Raw genomic sequence first — 15398 nt, 5'->3', positions numbered from 1 at the left:
GTTCGTTGTGACTTTTTCTCTGTAATCACTTAAACCACATCAATTTTGTCGTGCACTTCCCGGATCTTGTCGAGCCTGTCTCGACTACCCATTCATAGAAATGGCGATCCAAAAAAAGGTACGACAGGATCAATTAATCCCTCTATGTTGGAAGACTTCTTTTGCGCTAACATCGACCAGCACGGTAAAGGTCGTTTGGACAAGTGGTATCGCCTTGCGAAAGAAAAAGGATACCGAGCAAGAGCTGCTTTCAAATTGATCCAGCTAAACAAGAAGTATGGTTTCTTGGAAAAGAGCAAAGTCCTCCTGGATCTTTGCGCGGCTCCCGGTGTACGTGTAGTCATTCATTTTTTCCCGCTGATCTCTTTACTTATGATACATTAGTCTTGGTGCCAAGTAGCGGCAGAATGTATGCCCACACAGAGCATCATTGTCGGTGTCGACCTCGCCCCAATCAAGCCAATTCCTCGTGTCATTACCTTTCAGAGCGATATTACGACAGAAAAGTGTCGCGCTACGATTAGACAGCATTTGAAACACTGGAAGGCAGATACTGTTCTTCACGATGGAGCTCCAAATGTTGGTACGGCGTGGGTTCAGGATGCTTTCTCCCAGGCGGAGTTGGTCTTGCAGTCGATGAAGTTGGCCACGGAGTTCTTGGTTGAGGGTGGTACCTTTGTCACCAAGGTCTTCAGATCGAAGGACTACAATCCTCTGCTCTGGGTTTTCAAGCAGCTCTTCACGTCTGTGGAGGCGACAAAGCCTCCTTCTTCTCGAAATGTCTCCGCAGAAATCTTCGTCGTCTGCCGTGGATTCAAAGCTCCAAAACGCATTGACCCCAAGTTCCTCGACCCCAAGCATGTTTTTGCAGAATTGACAGATGCTACGCCAAATAACGAAGCGCGTGTGTTCAATCCGGAGAAGAAGAAGCGAAAGAGAGAAGGTTACGAAGAAGGTGATTACACACAGTTCAAGGAAATACCGGTCACAGAGTTCATCAACACCACTGATCCAATCGCGATTCTTGGTACTTATAATAAGCTCAGCTTCCAACAATCTCCGGGAGGAGACCTTGCGTTGGCGACTCTGAACAGACTGGAAGAGACCACGGACGAGATTCGGACCTGCTGTGAGGATTTGAAGATCCTAGGCAAAAAAGAATTTCGGAATTTGCTCCGATGGCGCTTAAAGGTCCGTGAAAAGTTTGGGCTTGTAGTCAAAAAAGGGCAATCCAAGACCGATGAACCTGAGGAGGTCGCAGAGGTAGCTCCCATGGATGAGGAGTTGGCCATCCAGGAAGAGCTACAACGTCTCCAGGAGAAGGAGAGCTCCAAGCGCAAGAAGGAAAGGCGCAAGGAGAATGAGAAGAAGCGCAAAGAGATCGTACGCATGCAAATGCATATGACAACCCCTATGGACATTGGCATGGAGCAACTTGGGCCCGGTGGCGATGACGCAACTTTCTCATTGAAGCGAGTGGAAAGAGATGGGGCAAGAGACGTTATTGCGTCCGGAAAGGTAGCGGAAATTGAGAGTGACAGTGAGGACGATCAAACGGAATCTGATGACAACGAAAGCGATGACGAAGGCGACCAATTGGAGAGGGAACTCGATTCATTGTACGAACAGTACCAGGAACGCAGAGAAGATCGGGACTCTAAAGTACGGGCAAAGAAAGCACGAAAAGACTACGAGGCGGACGAATGGGACGGCTTCTCAGACTCCGACAAGGAAGACGACGAGGAGTCAGAGGAAGAGGGCGCGTCCCAAGCGGCGGTCAAGCCAGCACCCCCTAACTCAGGAACACTTTCCAGCAAGGCCGCGATGTTCTTCGATCAAGACATTTTCCAGGATCTGGGTGACGTCGACGACGTTGAGGACGAGGACAGCGCGATTGAAATGCAGGAGGACGATAGATCCGCTAAGAAGGAGTCTGCGTCGGAGAAACAGGCGCCCAAGGATGCAAAGAAAAACACACAGGCCACTGAGGACTTTTCAGATAGCGAGCCTGAAGAGCTTGACGACCCACGGAAGAAGAACGGCCAACTCGGTATGTTTCCACAAGTAGGTACCTTCCGGATGGAGTTACTAACATTTTTCAAACGTCAGATATCGACATCATCACCGCAGAAGCCATGGCGCTTGCCCAGCAAATGGCCACTGGTGAAAAGAAGTCCCAGGACATTGTTGATGACGGTTTCAATCGGTACGCGTTCCGGGATGTTGACGGTCTCCCCGAATGGTTCCTCGACGACGAAAACAAGCATTCTAAGCTCCAACGGCCTATCACGAAGGCGGCTGCAGCCGCAATCAAGGAAAAGCTGCGTGCCATCAATGCTCGACCCATCAAGAAGGTGATGGAGGCTAAGGGCCGTAAAAAGATGAAGGCTGCACAGAGACTCGAGAAACTGCGCAAGAAGTCTGCTTTGCTGGCAGACGACGAAGCACTCAGTGAAAGGGACAAGTCGCAGGCCATTGCGAAGTTGATGAGCAAAGCGGTCAAGAAGAAACCCAAGCAGCAGGTGAAGTTGGTTGTTGCTAAGGGAGCCAACAGAGGTATCTCCGGTCGTCCACGCGGAGTGAAGGGCAAATACAAGATTGTGGACTCGCGTATGAAGAAGGATCTCCGGGCTCAAAAGAGATTGGCGAAGAAGAAGAAATAGACGGACAGCAAACTATGTGTACGATATTGGCATTTTTCAATCATACTCGCACACATACGACCTACAATTTGATACCCTCGGGGCTGGCTTTAATTCAGCAGAAAAACAGCGACAACTATAGGTTTTACCTGAATGGTGACGTTAATTCACATGTTCTGGTCCTGCATGTATGTTAGCGTTCACCTTCAAAAAGGAGTAGCAACCTGGTCAAGCGACAGTCAGCAGTGAATTGTTGATACTATGCCTTTAAAAGTGGTGAAGACCCCACAGTTGTGGGGATGGTGCATGGATTGTGCATAAATAGTGAATACTGATGTACGCACTAATCCTAATATAGAAATTCTTACCCGCAGTGGCAATTGTCAAGGAACTTAAGTGCCTTAGGGCCTGAGGCTATCAGCGGATGACTTGATCATCTGTCTTGGCCGCTCACTTTTCGTGGCTCTTCTTCCCTTTTTCCTTGTGCTTTGGTACTCATATACTTCCAAGTCTTTTTTCCCTCTATTTATTTGCATTGCATTCTTGTTGATCATTCTTGTCTATGGAGCTTTTGCATTTGAACTCCATATCATAGCGTGTGCTATTGCCTTCTTTGTCCATATTTTTACACACGTCAACATATTTTCACCTCCCCGCCCAGACCGATTCCAGTTCGCTAACTCCGCTCCATGGGATTTTTCGATCACCTCCAGAAAGGAGGCGCTTTTTCACTGCAGGCTCAAAAGCCACAGATTCGTAAGGTTGTCCAGAGCCGGCCCGCGCCGCCCTCAAGATCTTCCTCGCACACCCCCATCAGATCATCGTCGCAGACCTCGCCCCCGGAGAAGACCAAAAGGCTGCGAGACTCCACTAGGCGGTCTGTTTCAGAAGATCCTGATCATCACCCATCGAAGCGTTTAAGTACCCCCTTGCGAAATAGGAAACGGCCAACTCCTGAGCAACGGCTCTCGAGTGACGACGATGACGCAAGTGATACGGATACATCATTTGAGTTGCGCAAGCGGGCTAGAACGGAGGATAGTGCGGAGCCTGACCTCGCGAGGCGCATACGGTCCTTGAAAGCATTTTCGGAGGAGAACGCTAGGCCACTGCCGTTGGTCCACGCTGCAGATATTACATCCAAGCAAAAAGCCGGAAACTTCAAACGAGCGTTTGGTGGGGCGGACCGGCCGACAGAGATTCTCCTGCAGTATCCTAGTGCTTCACTGAAAGAAAGGTGCGCACTTCAGGTCTAGGAATATCCATAACCCTGTCTAACTGTTTGATTTGGTGTAGATTTAACCTCGTCGTGCCCCGCGACAACGATGATTTCAAGCCTATTGATGATATCGTTCATGTTATCGACACCGTTTCCGAGAACTATATTCCTGAGAGTGAGGCGGATTTTTTCAACAATGAGTCTACAGGTATCAAACGGAGGTTGCGTCGGGCTTTGGCACATGCGTCCGAGACGGAATTTCGAGAAGCTGTGGCGGACTACAACCATGAGATCGAACGGTTAAGACGTAGTGGGGTCATTGCTAAACATTTGGACGCGACACATCGGTTGAACCTGCCGCTGGTAGAGAGGATATTGACACAGATTTACGCGCGTACAGTTTCTCCCCGCGTTGAATCTCTTCGCCGGTATGAAAACGGAACAGACAATGTCTACGGGGAGCTCCTGCCTCGGTTCATCAGCACAATCTTCAAAGAGACTCGACTAAAATCGGGACAAGTCTTTGTCGATCTGGGATCTGGGGTTGGTAACGTCGTTTTGCAAGCTGCGCTTGAAATTGGATGTGAAAGTTGGGGTTGCGAAATGATGGCCAATGCTTGTGACCTGGCAGAACTTCAGCAGACCGAGTTCAGAGCACGCTGCCGGCTCTGGGGTATTGCGCCAGGGAAAACACACCTTGTCCGCGGCGACTTTCTGCAAGAGCAAAGCATCATTGATGTTCTGAAACGCGCAGATGTTGTTCTGATCAATAACCAAGCCTTTACTCCTCAGCTCAACAATGAGATTATCAATCACTTCTTGGATATGAAGGAGGGCTGCCAGATTGTGTCACTCAAGTCTTTTGTTCCTGCCGGTCACAAGATTCAGTCTCGCAATCTGTACTCCCCGATCAACCTTTTGAAGGTCAAGCAGTTGAATTACTGGTCAAACAGTGTCAGCTGGACTGACGTTGGGGGCACATATTTCATTGCCACCAAAGATAGTTCCAGGCTCAAGGCTTTTGCGGATAGCATGGAATAAGTGAACTCGATCACGGCATCACGATTGGTTTCATGACCGTTGCATGGCATTACGATTAAAGGTGCACAACCCTGGCATTATCTTGCCTTTTTGACATTTTGATTTTTGTGTCAATATTTTCGCATTGGGTACCCCCCGTATATATCAGCATGTCTGTTGACATTCTCTCGGGTCATGCCTTGGAGCAATGAGTTTTCTTTTGGAAATATTCTCCTTCGTTCTGTGATACCTTTTTGTTATGATGATTCACCATCCTTTTTGGCATACGCCATCATTTCCATCGCAAGATGGCCTTCATGTCATATTCCATGTGCGCGAATCTTGGGGGCGAAGGCCAATCCTCAACCACTGTCTGCGGTGGCTCTGGCGAGCCAGATTGACTTGAAGGTGGACTCTCGGATACCATTTTTGTGTGAATAGATAAGGGTTAGATCGGGACGAATCAATTTTATGTACATAGAACATTGTTAACCGGGGCTGGTATGTTGAAGCTGGGAGCTCTTCTTGAAACTTTGAAACCCCTAGGTAAACGAAGAGGACTTGGTCCATATCACCCGGTTGCTGATGCAGCTCAGGAGAATTTCGAGGCATCATTCATGGCCTCTGCTTCTCTGCCAATCCTGGCCATCCAGCGATCAATCAGCTCCTGGTTCTCACGCTGTAGCCTGCCGGACCGCTCTTCGGCCATGTTAAGCTGCAGATTTAGAGTCGCGAGCTCGTCTTGGAAGTCCTATGAAATGATCGTGTCAGCAAAGAAACCGGCGGCACGGCGGATGAATGAATAACATGCCTCAAGTAACTTAGCCTTCCCCTTCAATTCTTCATCCCTATCTTTTACGCGCATTTGTAGATGAGTTACCTCACTCTCCAAAGTGTGGATACGTCGTCCATCTTGCGTGCTTCTCTTCCGTAGCTTCTCCAACTCGGTGCTCAGCTCAGTCAGCCGGGCCTGCAACTCCGAACGGGCCCGTTGGGCTTCGGAAAGATCCGCACGTGTAGCAGCTAGAATATCAGGAACAGATGGGCCTGTCAACGACTTCCCAGTTGCAGGGATCGCTGTATGTTTGTCTCCAGCCCCTGTGAGATATTGGGCCCCTTGAGTTCCGGCGAATGCAATTCGACTAGTTCGATCGGCCAGCTGCGTATCTAGTCGTTGACAGTGTGTTAGATTATCACCTTACAATAGCTTCGCAGTTGCCAGGCCATAGACCTTATCCAGTAGCATACAAGCATTATAGAGAACGATATTTGCCTTTTCTCGGCGATCGCGAGCCGCCAGAGCGGCGGAGTACTCATTCCTCCAGTGAGCCATGTGATAGTCTTCCAGCGATGAGGCGGGAATGTTGACAGCGGTTCTTGTAGGGTTACGAATACATTGTTAATCCTGTAGATAGCGCAGATCAGAAGGGGACAGTGAAATGATATACAACCCTCAACATGGAGTCTTCTACTACGGCGACATTTTATGGCAAGCAATGAATGGTCGCTGATAAGCAACGATAACGAACAATGTCTCAGGCACCCTTCTACACCGCCTCGCCCACCGCTCGGGCCATCATGCATCATCCAACCCAACGGTCCCAGTTAGCGTCAGCTCATCACTGCAAGACCCAACAGCTGCGCTGCTAACTGTTGCTGCTCCTCATCTCTGCTACACACGTCCAGTCTGCCTTTACCCTTTTGCCTTTTGAGGACTGCAGATTTTCTTACCCTTCTCTGGGACTTCTGCGCTTTTGACAAGCTTTCCGCATTTCCCTTGTCTTTTGCTAGGAATACCCTACCTTTCCCCCGCTCCCGACCGCCATGGCGTCACGCAAAAAGGTCTTGCTGAAGGTACATCTTCCTCAACCCATACGACAGTCAAGGCTCTTGATATTGCTGAGCATTTACTTACGTACATTTGGGGATCCTAGGTCATCATTCTGGGCGACAGTGGTGTCGGCAAAACGAGCTTGATGAACCAATATGTCAGTGGTCTCATTTCGGCCATTGATGGATATCCTCCAAACCGCTAACCTCCGTCCGATCGGTAGGTCAACAAGAAGTTCAGTGCAAGCTACAAGGCCACTATCGGCGCCGACTTCCTTACGAAAGAGGTTCTCGTAGACGATCGTCTAGTAACAATGCAGGCATGTGTACCACCCATGGCTCGCACATTCGCCAAGGATTGCAATTAACCTGTGGATAGATCTGGGATACTGCGGGTCAAGAGCGATTTCAGTCTTTAGGTGTTGCATTCTACCGGGGTGCGGATTGCTGTGTTCTGGTATACGACGTGAATAATTCCAAGAGCTTCGAGGCTCTCGACAGTTGGCGCGACGAATTCCTCATCCAAGCGAGCCCTCGCGACCCAGAGAGCTTTCCTTTCGTACGATCCTCCCATGCCCCTCCCTGACTTCTGATGTGCAAATGGGCAGATGTTGACCAGTTTGCAGGTTGTGATCGGCAACAAGATTGATGTGGAGGAAAGCAAGCGGATGATTTCTTCGAAACGCGCCATGACTTTCTGCCAATCCAAGGGCAACATCCCTTACTTCGAGACCAGTGCTAAGGAAGCAGTCAACGTGGAGCAGGCTTTCGAGGGTATGTGACCAATTTTCGCTTGAACACGAGCAGAGAACGCTGTGCTAATATGCTAGAAGTCATCGCCCGAAGCGCCCTGGCTCAAGAAGAGGCTGAAGAGTTCAACGGCGAATTCAGCGATCCCATCAACATCCACCTCGATAGTGACCGTGATGGTTGTGCCTGTTGATGCGCTTCTAAATGGCCATGACCTTTGAACGATTTACAGCACCGCTGCTATTCTTGATTCATGCATGTTGTGCGTTTGTAGTTTGTAGAGCTGTTTCTGTCTTCGTTCCATTTGGCGAGCTTGGAGGATTGTACTTTCTACGATAGTTTGGGATCCATATATACCTTCAAGGTTCCTCGGTGTACCAAGTTGTCTGTTTCCTATTGTCTGTCGGGTCGCAAAGGGTATCATATGGGTTTCGAGCTTTTTGACTCATTCTTTTCTTGCTTATCTTGTCTGTGATAACCTCTGCTTTTTCGACAGCATACTCAATCAATCAAGAGTCACGCACATAATCCTGCTGCACGTGCACTTTTTTCTTGTCGCCCCTATCTTAATTACAAATATGAGATTTGACTTTCAGCGCAAGAAGAAGGAAAAAAGGTACAGGTATGGCAGCCGTGATCAAGTCTTGTGCTTATCAGCGCAGCTCGTGATGCTTGGCATATATTCCCCTTCTTCGGGATCATCGCATATCTCCTGGATCGGAATGAATCCCCGCTTCAAGGCGCTCACACTGAAACACTACGGACCAGGCCATCCGCCATCGACACCGCCTGTTGTCAAATGTGATTTATGGACTCGTGCCTGCATCCTAGCATCGGCGCGCCACGATTTGCAGGATATCGTGCTCCATGATCCGTAATCACAAATAGGTCTAATCGGTCTAATCGGTCTAATCGGTCGGGTACCTTCAATCAATGACCAGGCCCCTCGTCGCTCGTTTCCTTCAGCTTATCTTTATGAAAGTCGTTCTGTTCCCCATAAGTCGTTGAATCCTACAATTTGGCCATGAAGACATATACTTGGCATGGTCCCAGCTGGACTGGGGCCGCAAGACGGTCGCTGGGCATCTGCCTCCTTCTACTCGTGGTGGTCTTGTGGACGGCTTCGAACTTTCTGGCCAGTGTATGTGAATCTCGAGAAGAGTCATCCGAAATGATCCTATCCGATGCTGCGCATCTGGGACTTCGTTATGGCTGGTGTCCCGCTACACGCGTGCTAACTGTACACTTTCCATCTCTTTTAGACCATCTTCGCGGATAATTCATACTCGAAACCGTTCTTTGTGACCTACATTAACAGCTCACTATTCATTATTCCTCTCATCTCAATCATTCTGGGCAGACTATTCAAACTATGGCGCCAGGGTAGATTGTCTCAGATCGATTCTATTCAGAGCCTCTTGCTCCATCTTGATTCCCACGATTCGAAGCCCGAGGCGCCCGACGTGCTGCAATCCTCTTCCGCAGATAGACAACAGAGTGAGAATGAAGTTGATGGCTCTATCAGGCTGGGCTTGAGGGCGACTGCGAAACTGAGCTTCCAATTTTGTCTATTATGGGTAAGAATCGGCTCTGACTACATCTTTCATATACAAACTGACAGGCTTGAATAGGTCCTTGTAAGTTAACTTCTGCCAACATAACAGCTTTGAGCCGGCGCCTGACTTGTACAGGCGAATTATTTCGCAATGGCCTGCCTTCAATACACAACAGTTGGAAGTACCACCATCCTGACTTCAACTAGCGGTACGTACTCAGCAATCGCACAGAGATCGATTGATAGATGCAGGCTAACACATCCTTTTAGGAGTCTGGACCCTCATCTTCGGCGCAATGATCGGGGTGGAACGGTTCACCCTCCGCAAACTCGCCGGCGTTATTGCTTCACTGATCGGAATCATCCTCATCTCCCGAGTAGATCTGTCGTCAACGGACTCCCCGCCCGCAGATGATGACAGTTCCGGTACCTTCCCCCACAAGACGACCGCCGAGATCGCCCTCGGCGACGCGATGGCCGCATTCAGCGCGGTCATGTACGGCGTGTACACTATCGTCCTGAAAAGGCAAGTCGGCGATGAGTCGCGGGTCAACATGGTGCTGTTCTTCGGGCTAGTGGGACTCTTTAATATGCTCTTTCTCTGGCCGGGATTCATCATCTTACATGTCACCGGGATCGAGCCGTTCGTCCTCCCTGACACTGGGAGAATATGGACTATAGTGCTGGTAAGAAATATGTCGAGCCCATAACATGACACTGGCGCCATCATGGACTGACGTTTGCATTCTACAGGTAAATTCATTCTCATCATTAGTGTCAGATATATGTTGGGCGTATGCGATGCTCCTGACTACCCCGCTTGTTGTGACTGTCGGGCTGAGTCTGACCATCCCGCTTTCGCTTGTGGGTCAAATCTTCCTGCAGGGACAGTATTCGAGTGCAATATACTGGGTTGGTGCCGCTATAGTGTTTTTGTCGTTCCTGGTGGTCAACCATGAGAGTCGGGATGATAAGCTGGAGGCAACCTCGGCGGCCGGCTACGATGCTGTCCCTGGCGACGAGACAGGCGATACCGCTTGATGAAGAGTTTCCATATGGTTTGGGCTAGATTTGAAACCTTTTACGTCTTCATATATCGTTATCCTTGATAGACAGAAGACGAATAATGCATTAAAATTATTAGACATCATACAGCCAGGGTGTAACAATAATCAGACACTGATTTCCATCGTCCGTTGCCAGTGGAACAACGCCGAGAGGCAGAAGCAAGGAAAATATCAGAAGGAACGAGATCATTATGGTACAGCAAAAGAATTCAAGACTGGTTGGTCATCACAAATTGCCATGACTCGACAATGTTGAGTAGTCTCAGTATCCCATGAGAGCAATACAAGAAGGAATGACAAAAAGGAGGAAAAAAAGAACAGCCATCACAGGAAGGGGTATGTACGTCATGAAACAAATATGATAGCAAGGAAGAGACGCTGTGCAAAGGGGAGGACCTTAGATCACTTGAGACCTGCAAGGAGAGAAATGGTCGAAATGAAAGGAACGAAAATTGAAGTGAGCCAGCAGCCAGCATATGATTTTGCTTGTCGCCATCAAAAATTAATATTTATGGTGCTGATGCTGCTGGCGCAGGCTCCAACTTCTTGCGCGCAACAAGAATACTTTTCAAGGAGCCTAACCACTTGGCAAGAGATTCTTCGTCAGGTGCGCATAGTCGGTATGATTTGTCCTCGGCGATTATCTGAAGACAGAACTTCTTTGATCGTGAAAGAGGGTCAACTTCGGCAGCTTCGATGACCTGAGACATGGGCAGGATTTTGATAGCGGAGTACTCCTAGTCGTCAATGTTAGCTTGTTGTCGAGTCACACTTAAGAAAATATCGTATAGGGCTATCGTACTTGTTCATCCTTATAGAACCCAAGGCTCTTTGGTCTCAAGACGACCCACAGACGCTTCCACTGGCGCACCGTGCCTTTGATTCGAAGGCACTGGAGATAGCCGTTGCAAATAACTCTCTCTGGATCGCGGAGGATTCCCAAGTCCTGACTGCGACCAACATCTCGCTGTTGGAGTTGTTGTCCACCCGCAGGGGCTGAGGTAGACAAATTCTGCAGGGAACGGTTGGGCTTTATGTGGGTACTGGTGTTGCTTGCAGGCCCATCAGACCACTCCGAATAGGAAGTAATCTCATTTCCCGAGTGGTCTTGTAAGGAGCCGTATCGATTGGAATAGCGGCCAGGTGAAAGTGACCGTCCCAATTCAGGCGAGCTTGCTCTTCCCGGATATTCAAATTCCGAGTGATCTGTAGTATCCTCGACATGCTGCCTATTAGTTGCGGTCACATTTCTCTTCCGCGACAGAGCCAAGAAGGCTTCTTCTTCCTCGTCCGCGCGAGTTTCAGCACGAATACGTCTGATCCAGTCCTCTGCATCCTTCTCCGACAATGCCTGGAAGCGGTAATTTTTGGACGGCGAGAATATACCAAAGACGTGTTGTCGAGACGATCGCGGGGATCTAACAGGAGCAACCGCAGTGACTTCCGAAAGAGTTATGGAAGCCCGAAGTCTTGTCGCTTCCTCATCCTTATACACTGAGAGGAGGTTCGGGCGGAGGACGAGGTAGGCAGGCTTCCAAGAAGCTCGGAATGCCTGGAAGGAGATATTAGTTAGGACATAACAAAAGCGCTTCTGTATCGAAAGCGACTTACATGCTTGTGTTTCACTCGCCGATGCACCTTCCCAGTTTTTAGGACTCGATCGAATTCAAAGCTACCATTTTCGTTGACTGGAGAAAATGTGTCCAAGTTGACATGGCCATTGCGAAAGGCGGGGGAAGGGTGTATAGGCCGTAAAAATGTTGACTGCTGGACAGTGCCGTCGGGAAACTGTATCGAGGGGGCTTTCGTATGCGCCTCCGAGATAGGCGGGCAGGAGCTCGACATTGTTTGTTCCATCGTGGTCGCAGACTTCCTTTCGAAGGGACAAAATTGAGACTATGAGAAATCGCGGAGGGTTTAGTATGGAGACCACATGCCCAGGCCGCAAGTTGAAGCGAAAAGGTGCCTATGATGAGGATCCTAATTCAAAATTGTATGTCCACATCTGAAAAGACACTGCGGGACAGGTCCCTATGAAATACAAGACGAGCACCTGAGAACGTAGGCAGAAACGATGGGAATATTTCTGACTAGTTCCCAGGTGAAGGGCAACTTTCTGTGTGATTGTCTGAGAGGCAAGATAATTGACGAGACAGTGTCACAAGGACCGACGTCCCTCAGACTTCTTAGGAGGGGTGAAATTAACCCCGAATCGAACGAAATTAAGATGCGGCGATGACGGTCGTGTGGAGAAGGAGACCAAAGAAGGTGCAGAATGCGCTGCACTTATGAGGGACGACACTCTCTTATTTTCAAGGTTGTTTGTTGAGAAGAGCTGTAGGTAACGAGGAAACGTATCGGGGAACAATTACCCTTTCTCGAAGTAAGTTCCTCCATCACAGTCCCATGGAACGCATGGGCGGCTTTTAAATGAGTACTTGGTAGATCATCCGACAAGGAGATGCTTCGAGTTTCTGGGACGTCGGGTGAAGCTACTACTAACTACTAAGGAGTAGACTACTACCTACTTGAGGTGAGGGCGGCAACTCCCTCCAGTCCTGAATCAAGCTCTGTTTCGAATCGACTCCTTTTCGACTGGTTGATTGGACTTGAATCTGCTTCGCCATCAGATCTTCACATACAGACCCGAGGGTATGCTTTTTATTCCATCGCAAGATTCACTGATCTGGTATAGAATCAACCTGTTTTGAATGAACCTCAACGCTACTTACTCTTCTTCACACTTCAGTATCGGCTGTCCTTGTCTTTTCAGGGGCGCATGCCTTTTCCTATGCATAAGTGGTGCTTGATTCGGTAGTAATAGCTTATTACAAGAGTAGGCTGGTTACTAAATAGACGATTTTAGTGGTCGACGGAAGATGGTTTTATTGCATATGACCCCTTATTGTTCGATTCTGAATGTAAGTATTTCACCTACCTACCTGAGTGAAAATATGGGTAAATTATTAGATCGCTTTTATGACAGAGAATAACAAATCATTTCATTCCAACTCTTGGAATTGAAGATTCGAGCTTGTGTTCGAACTCTGAGGACCGCACACTAAGTTTTAACTACGATTTCTAAAAACAACGACGTACTAGCAACGGTCCAGACCCTTCGCTGTTAGAATTAAAAAAAGGGAGACGAAAGAGGCCACCTTGACAGACTTAGACCAAAGGTCACGTGTGGATCAGAAGCGTTCGACTTCAGGGAGGTACCCGTACCTGAGGTTTATATCTTCTCCATAGCCTATTACCGTCCCTTTTGCTTAATGTACTTGAAATACCAAATCATAAGGTATGGTAAGGTATGGTGGGTGAGGTAGGTACAGGTACCTGGTGATGAACTCCTAAGAACCCTTCGATCGCGACTGTCATTACCTTACATTTCTTTTCTGTATCATTGAGCTGGTACTCCATCATGAGCACGCCTGCCTTTAGGAGTACTGTAATTGAGGGAGGACTTTCTTGAGATGATAGTCTTCAGGAAAACGCACGCACTCGCTACGCACTACTCGCTGGCATGCCAGAATTGTAGGAGAATCTGCTGATCAGTAATAATACGTCCTCGAGGTACTCTGTACTCCCTTGTGCCTCTGTAATTATCAGTGCTGTTGGCGAGTTCATATGCGACTACATATGCATGCTTCATAGGTTAAATTGCCAATCAACTGATTATCAAATCTCCATAATTGCCTGCATGGAAAGTACGGAGTATCATGCGCTATGTACTCCGAGAGGTGCGAGGTTGGACATCTGGATAGAACCAATGCGATCTTCTATAGGACTTCTCGCGATCAGAGAAAAAGGGTGATGTTGATGTCTCGAATTGCGGCTCTATAATTATCAGTTATCGACGAATCTTATTCATCTCATCATTGATACGAATAACGTAATGACTCAGTACCTTGGTGATCTGATACCAAGGTAAAGTAGTAATCTGCTGCGAACTGAGAAGAGTCGAAGAAAATTGCCTGTACCTTAGCTTAGTTAACTACCTAAACTAAGTTAACTAACGTAATCAACCACCGAGCGACGAATACCCCCGAGCGACGAATTTCTCCCTGGGTCAACCACTTCCTTTCTTTAATGCGTTCTTTTATCATCACCACTATTAAAAATGCCTTTATCTCAAGAAAATCGGATACAAATGGCAATTGCAGCCATTAAGAATAAAAAAATTAAGTCAGTACTAAGCGCTGCAGAGACCTTTAGCGTGCCTGAGCCTACCCTTCGCGCTCGCCTCAATGGAAGAAAACCACGCTCAGAAACACGTGCCAATGGCCATAAATTAACAGCTCTGGAAGAAGAAGTTCTTACCAAGCGTCTACTAGATGCAGATAAACGGGGCTTTTCAATTCGACCAGAGTTCCTACGTGGAATGGCGCAGATATTACTCCATGAGCGTACACAGGATCCTACCGCAACCATTGGTGTCAACTGGGCATATAAGTTTATTAAACGCCATCCAGCCCTTCGCACACGATATAACCGGAGGATTACATACCAGCGTGCAAAGCAGGAGGATCCAAGGGTTATAAAACAGTGGTTTACAACTGTGCATGAGGCTATTCAAGAATACGGCATCCATGAGGATGACATCTGGAACTTTGATGAGACTGGCTTTGCAATGGGACTCTGTACAACTTCTAAGGTTATCACTGCAGTGGATCGCAGTGAGAGACCCCGTACTATCATTCAGGGTAACCGCGAATGGGTTACAATAATTGAATGTGTGAGCTCAAAGGGGGTTTCTATACCACCAGTGGTTATCTTAAAGGGGAAAGAGCAACAGGCTACCTGGTATCAAGAATCAGCAGTTCCTCAAAGCTGGTTAATTGCAATGAGTGATAATGGCTGGATAACTGATATAATAGGCCTTCGCTGGCTTAAAGAGGTGTTTGAGCCATACTCAAGGCAGCATTCAACTGGTGCAAAGAGATTACTTATTCTTGATGGCCATTCTAGTCATCAAACTGCAGAATTTGATGCATTCTGCAAGGAGAATGCAATCATCTGCCTTTGCATGCCACCACATACTTCTCACCTTCTGCAACCATTGGATGTTGGTGTTTTTGGTCCACTAAAGCGCGCATATGGGAAGTTAGTTGAAGGAATAATGGTTGCTGGCAATAACCATATTGATAAGGAAGACTTCCTACACCTATACCCATCTGCGCGTGAGAGGGTCTTCATCCAGAAGAATATACACAGTGGCTTTACAGGTGCTGGTCTTAAACCACTTAATGAAGACCGGGTGCTTGAAAAGATTACTTTTCAACTTCGTACACCAACACCACCAATTCTTGAAGGCT

At 48.0% G+C, this 15398-nt stretch overlaps 6 protein-coding genes across 6 annotated transcripts; 4 read left to right on the top strand and 2 right to left on the bottom strand.

The window, feature by feature from the left end:
* Window positions 1-100: 100 nt before the first annotated feature.
* spb1 (rRNA methyltransferase spb1) lies at window positions 101-2663 on the top strand (the record flags this gene model as incomplete). The annotated part of the gene is made up of 4 exons (XM_043290599.1): window positions 101-118; window positions 181-330; window positions 385-2050; window positions 2110-2663. 4 exons carry the CDS (start codon window positions 101-103, stop codon window positions 2661-2663), a joined length of 2388 nt encoding a protein of 795 aa, XP_043146534.1.
* A 668-nt stretch (window positions 2664-3331) lies between these two features.
* dot1 (histone methyltransferase DOT1) lies at window positions 3332-4902 on the top strand (the record flags this gene model as incomplete). Its single annotated transcript, XM_043290598.1, has 2 exons — window positions 3332-3879; window positions 3939-4902. The coding sequence occupies 2 exons, from the start codon at window positions 3332-3334 to the stop codon at window positions 4900-4902; spliced, it is 1512 nt and encodes a 503-aa protein (XP_043146533.1).
* Window positions 4903-5473: 571 nt separating this feature from the next.
* Aud_005678 (ATG16 family protein) lies at window positions 5474-6214 on the bottom strand (the record flags this gene model as incomplete). Its single annotated transcript, XM_043290597.1, has 3 exons — window positions 5474-5632; window positions 5693-6048; window positions 6130-6214. The coding sequence occupies 3 exons, from the start codon at window positions 6212-6214 to the stop codon at window positions 5474-5476; spliced, it is 600 nt and encodes a 199-aa protein (XP_043146532.1).
* Window positions 6215-6705: 491 nt separating this feature from the next.
* On the top strand, window positions 6706-7654 carry rab7 (Rab family GTPase YPT7; the record flags this gene model as incomplete). Its single annotated transcript, XM_043290596.1, has 6 exons — window positions 6706-6735; window positions 6816-6869; window positions 6936-7037; window positions 7091-7270; window positions 7338-7485; window positions 7542-7654. The coding sequence occupies 6 exons, from the start codon at window positions 6706-6708 to the stop codon at window positions 7652-7654; spliced, it is 627 nt and encodes a 208-aa protein (XP_043146531.1).
* An 831-nt stretch (window positions 7655-8485) lies between these two features.
* Window positions 8486-10057, top strand: Aud_005676 (DMT family transporter; the record flags this gene model as incomplete). The annotated part of the gene is made up of 5 exons (XM_043290595.1): window positions 8486-8602; window positions 8724-9038; window positions 9153-9225; window positions 9287-9702; window positions 9770-10057. The coding sequence occupies 5 exons, from the start codon at window positions 8486-8488 to the stop codon at window positions 10055-10057; spliced, it is 1209 nt and encodes a 402-aa protein (XP_043146530.1).
* A 535-nt stretch (window positions 10058-10592) lies between these two features.
* Aud_005675 (PH domain-containing protein) lies at window positions 10593-11940 on the bottom strand (the record flags this gene model as incomplete). Its single annotated transcript, XM_043290594.1, has 3 exons — window positions 10593-10820; window positions 10886-11635; window positions 11695-11940. 3 exons carry the CDS (start codon window positions 11938-11940, stop codon window positions 10593-10595), a joined length of 1224 nt encoding a protein of 407 aa, XP_043146529.1.
* Between the last annotated feature and the right edge of the window lie 3458 nt (window positions 11941-15398).

Source organism: Aspergillus udagawae, assembly GCF_001078395.1.
Source record: "Aspergillus udagawae IFM 46973 DNA, scaffold_4, whole genome shotgun sequence".
Taxonomy (NCBI): domain Eukaryota; kingdom Fungi; phylum Ascomycota; class Eurotiomycetes; order Eurotiales; family Aspergillaceae; genus Aspergillus; species Aspergillus udagawae.
Note: the sequence above shows the minus strand (reverse complement) of the source record. Positions and strands in the feature narration are given on the sequence as shown.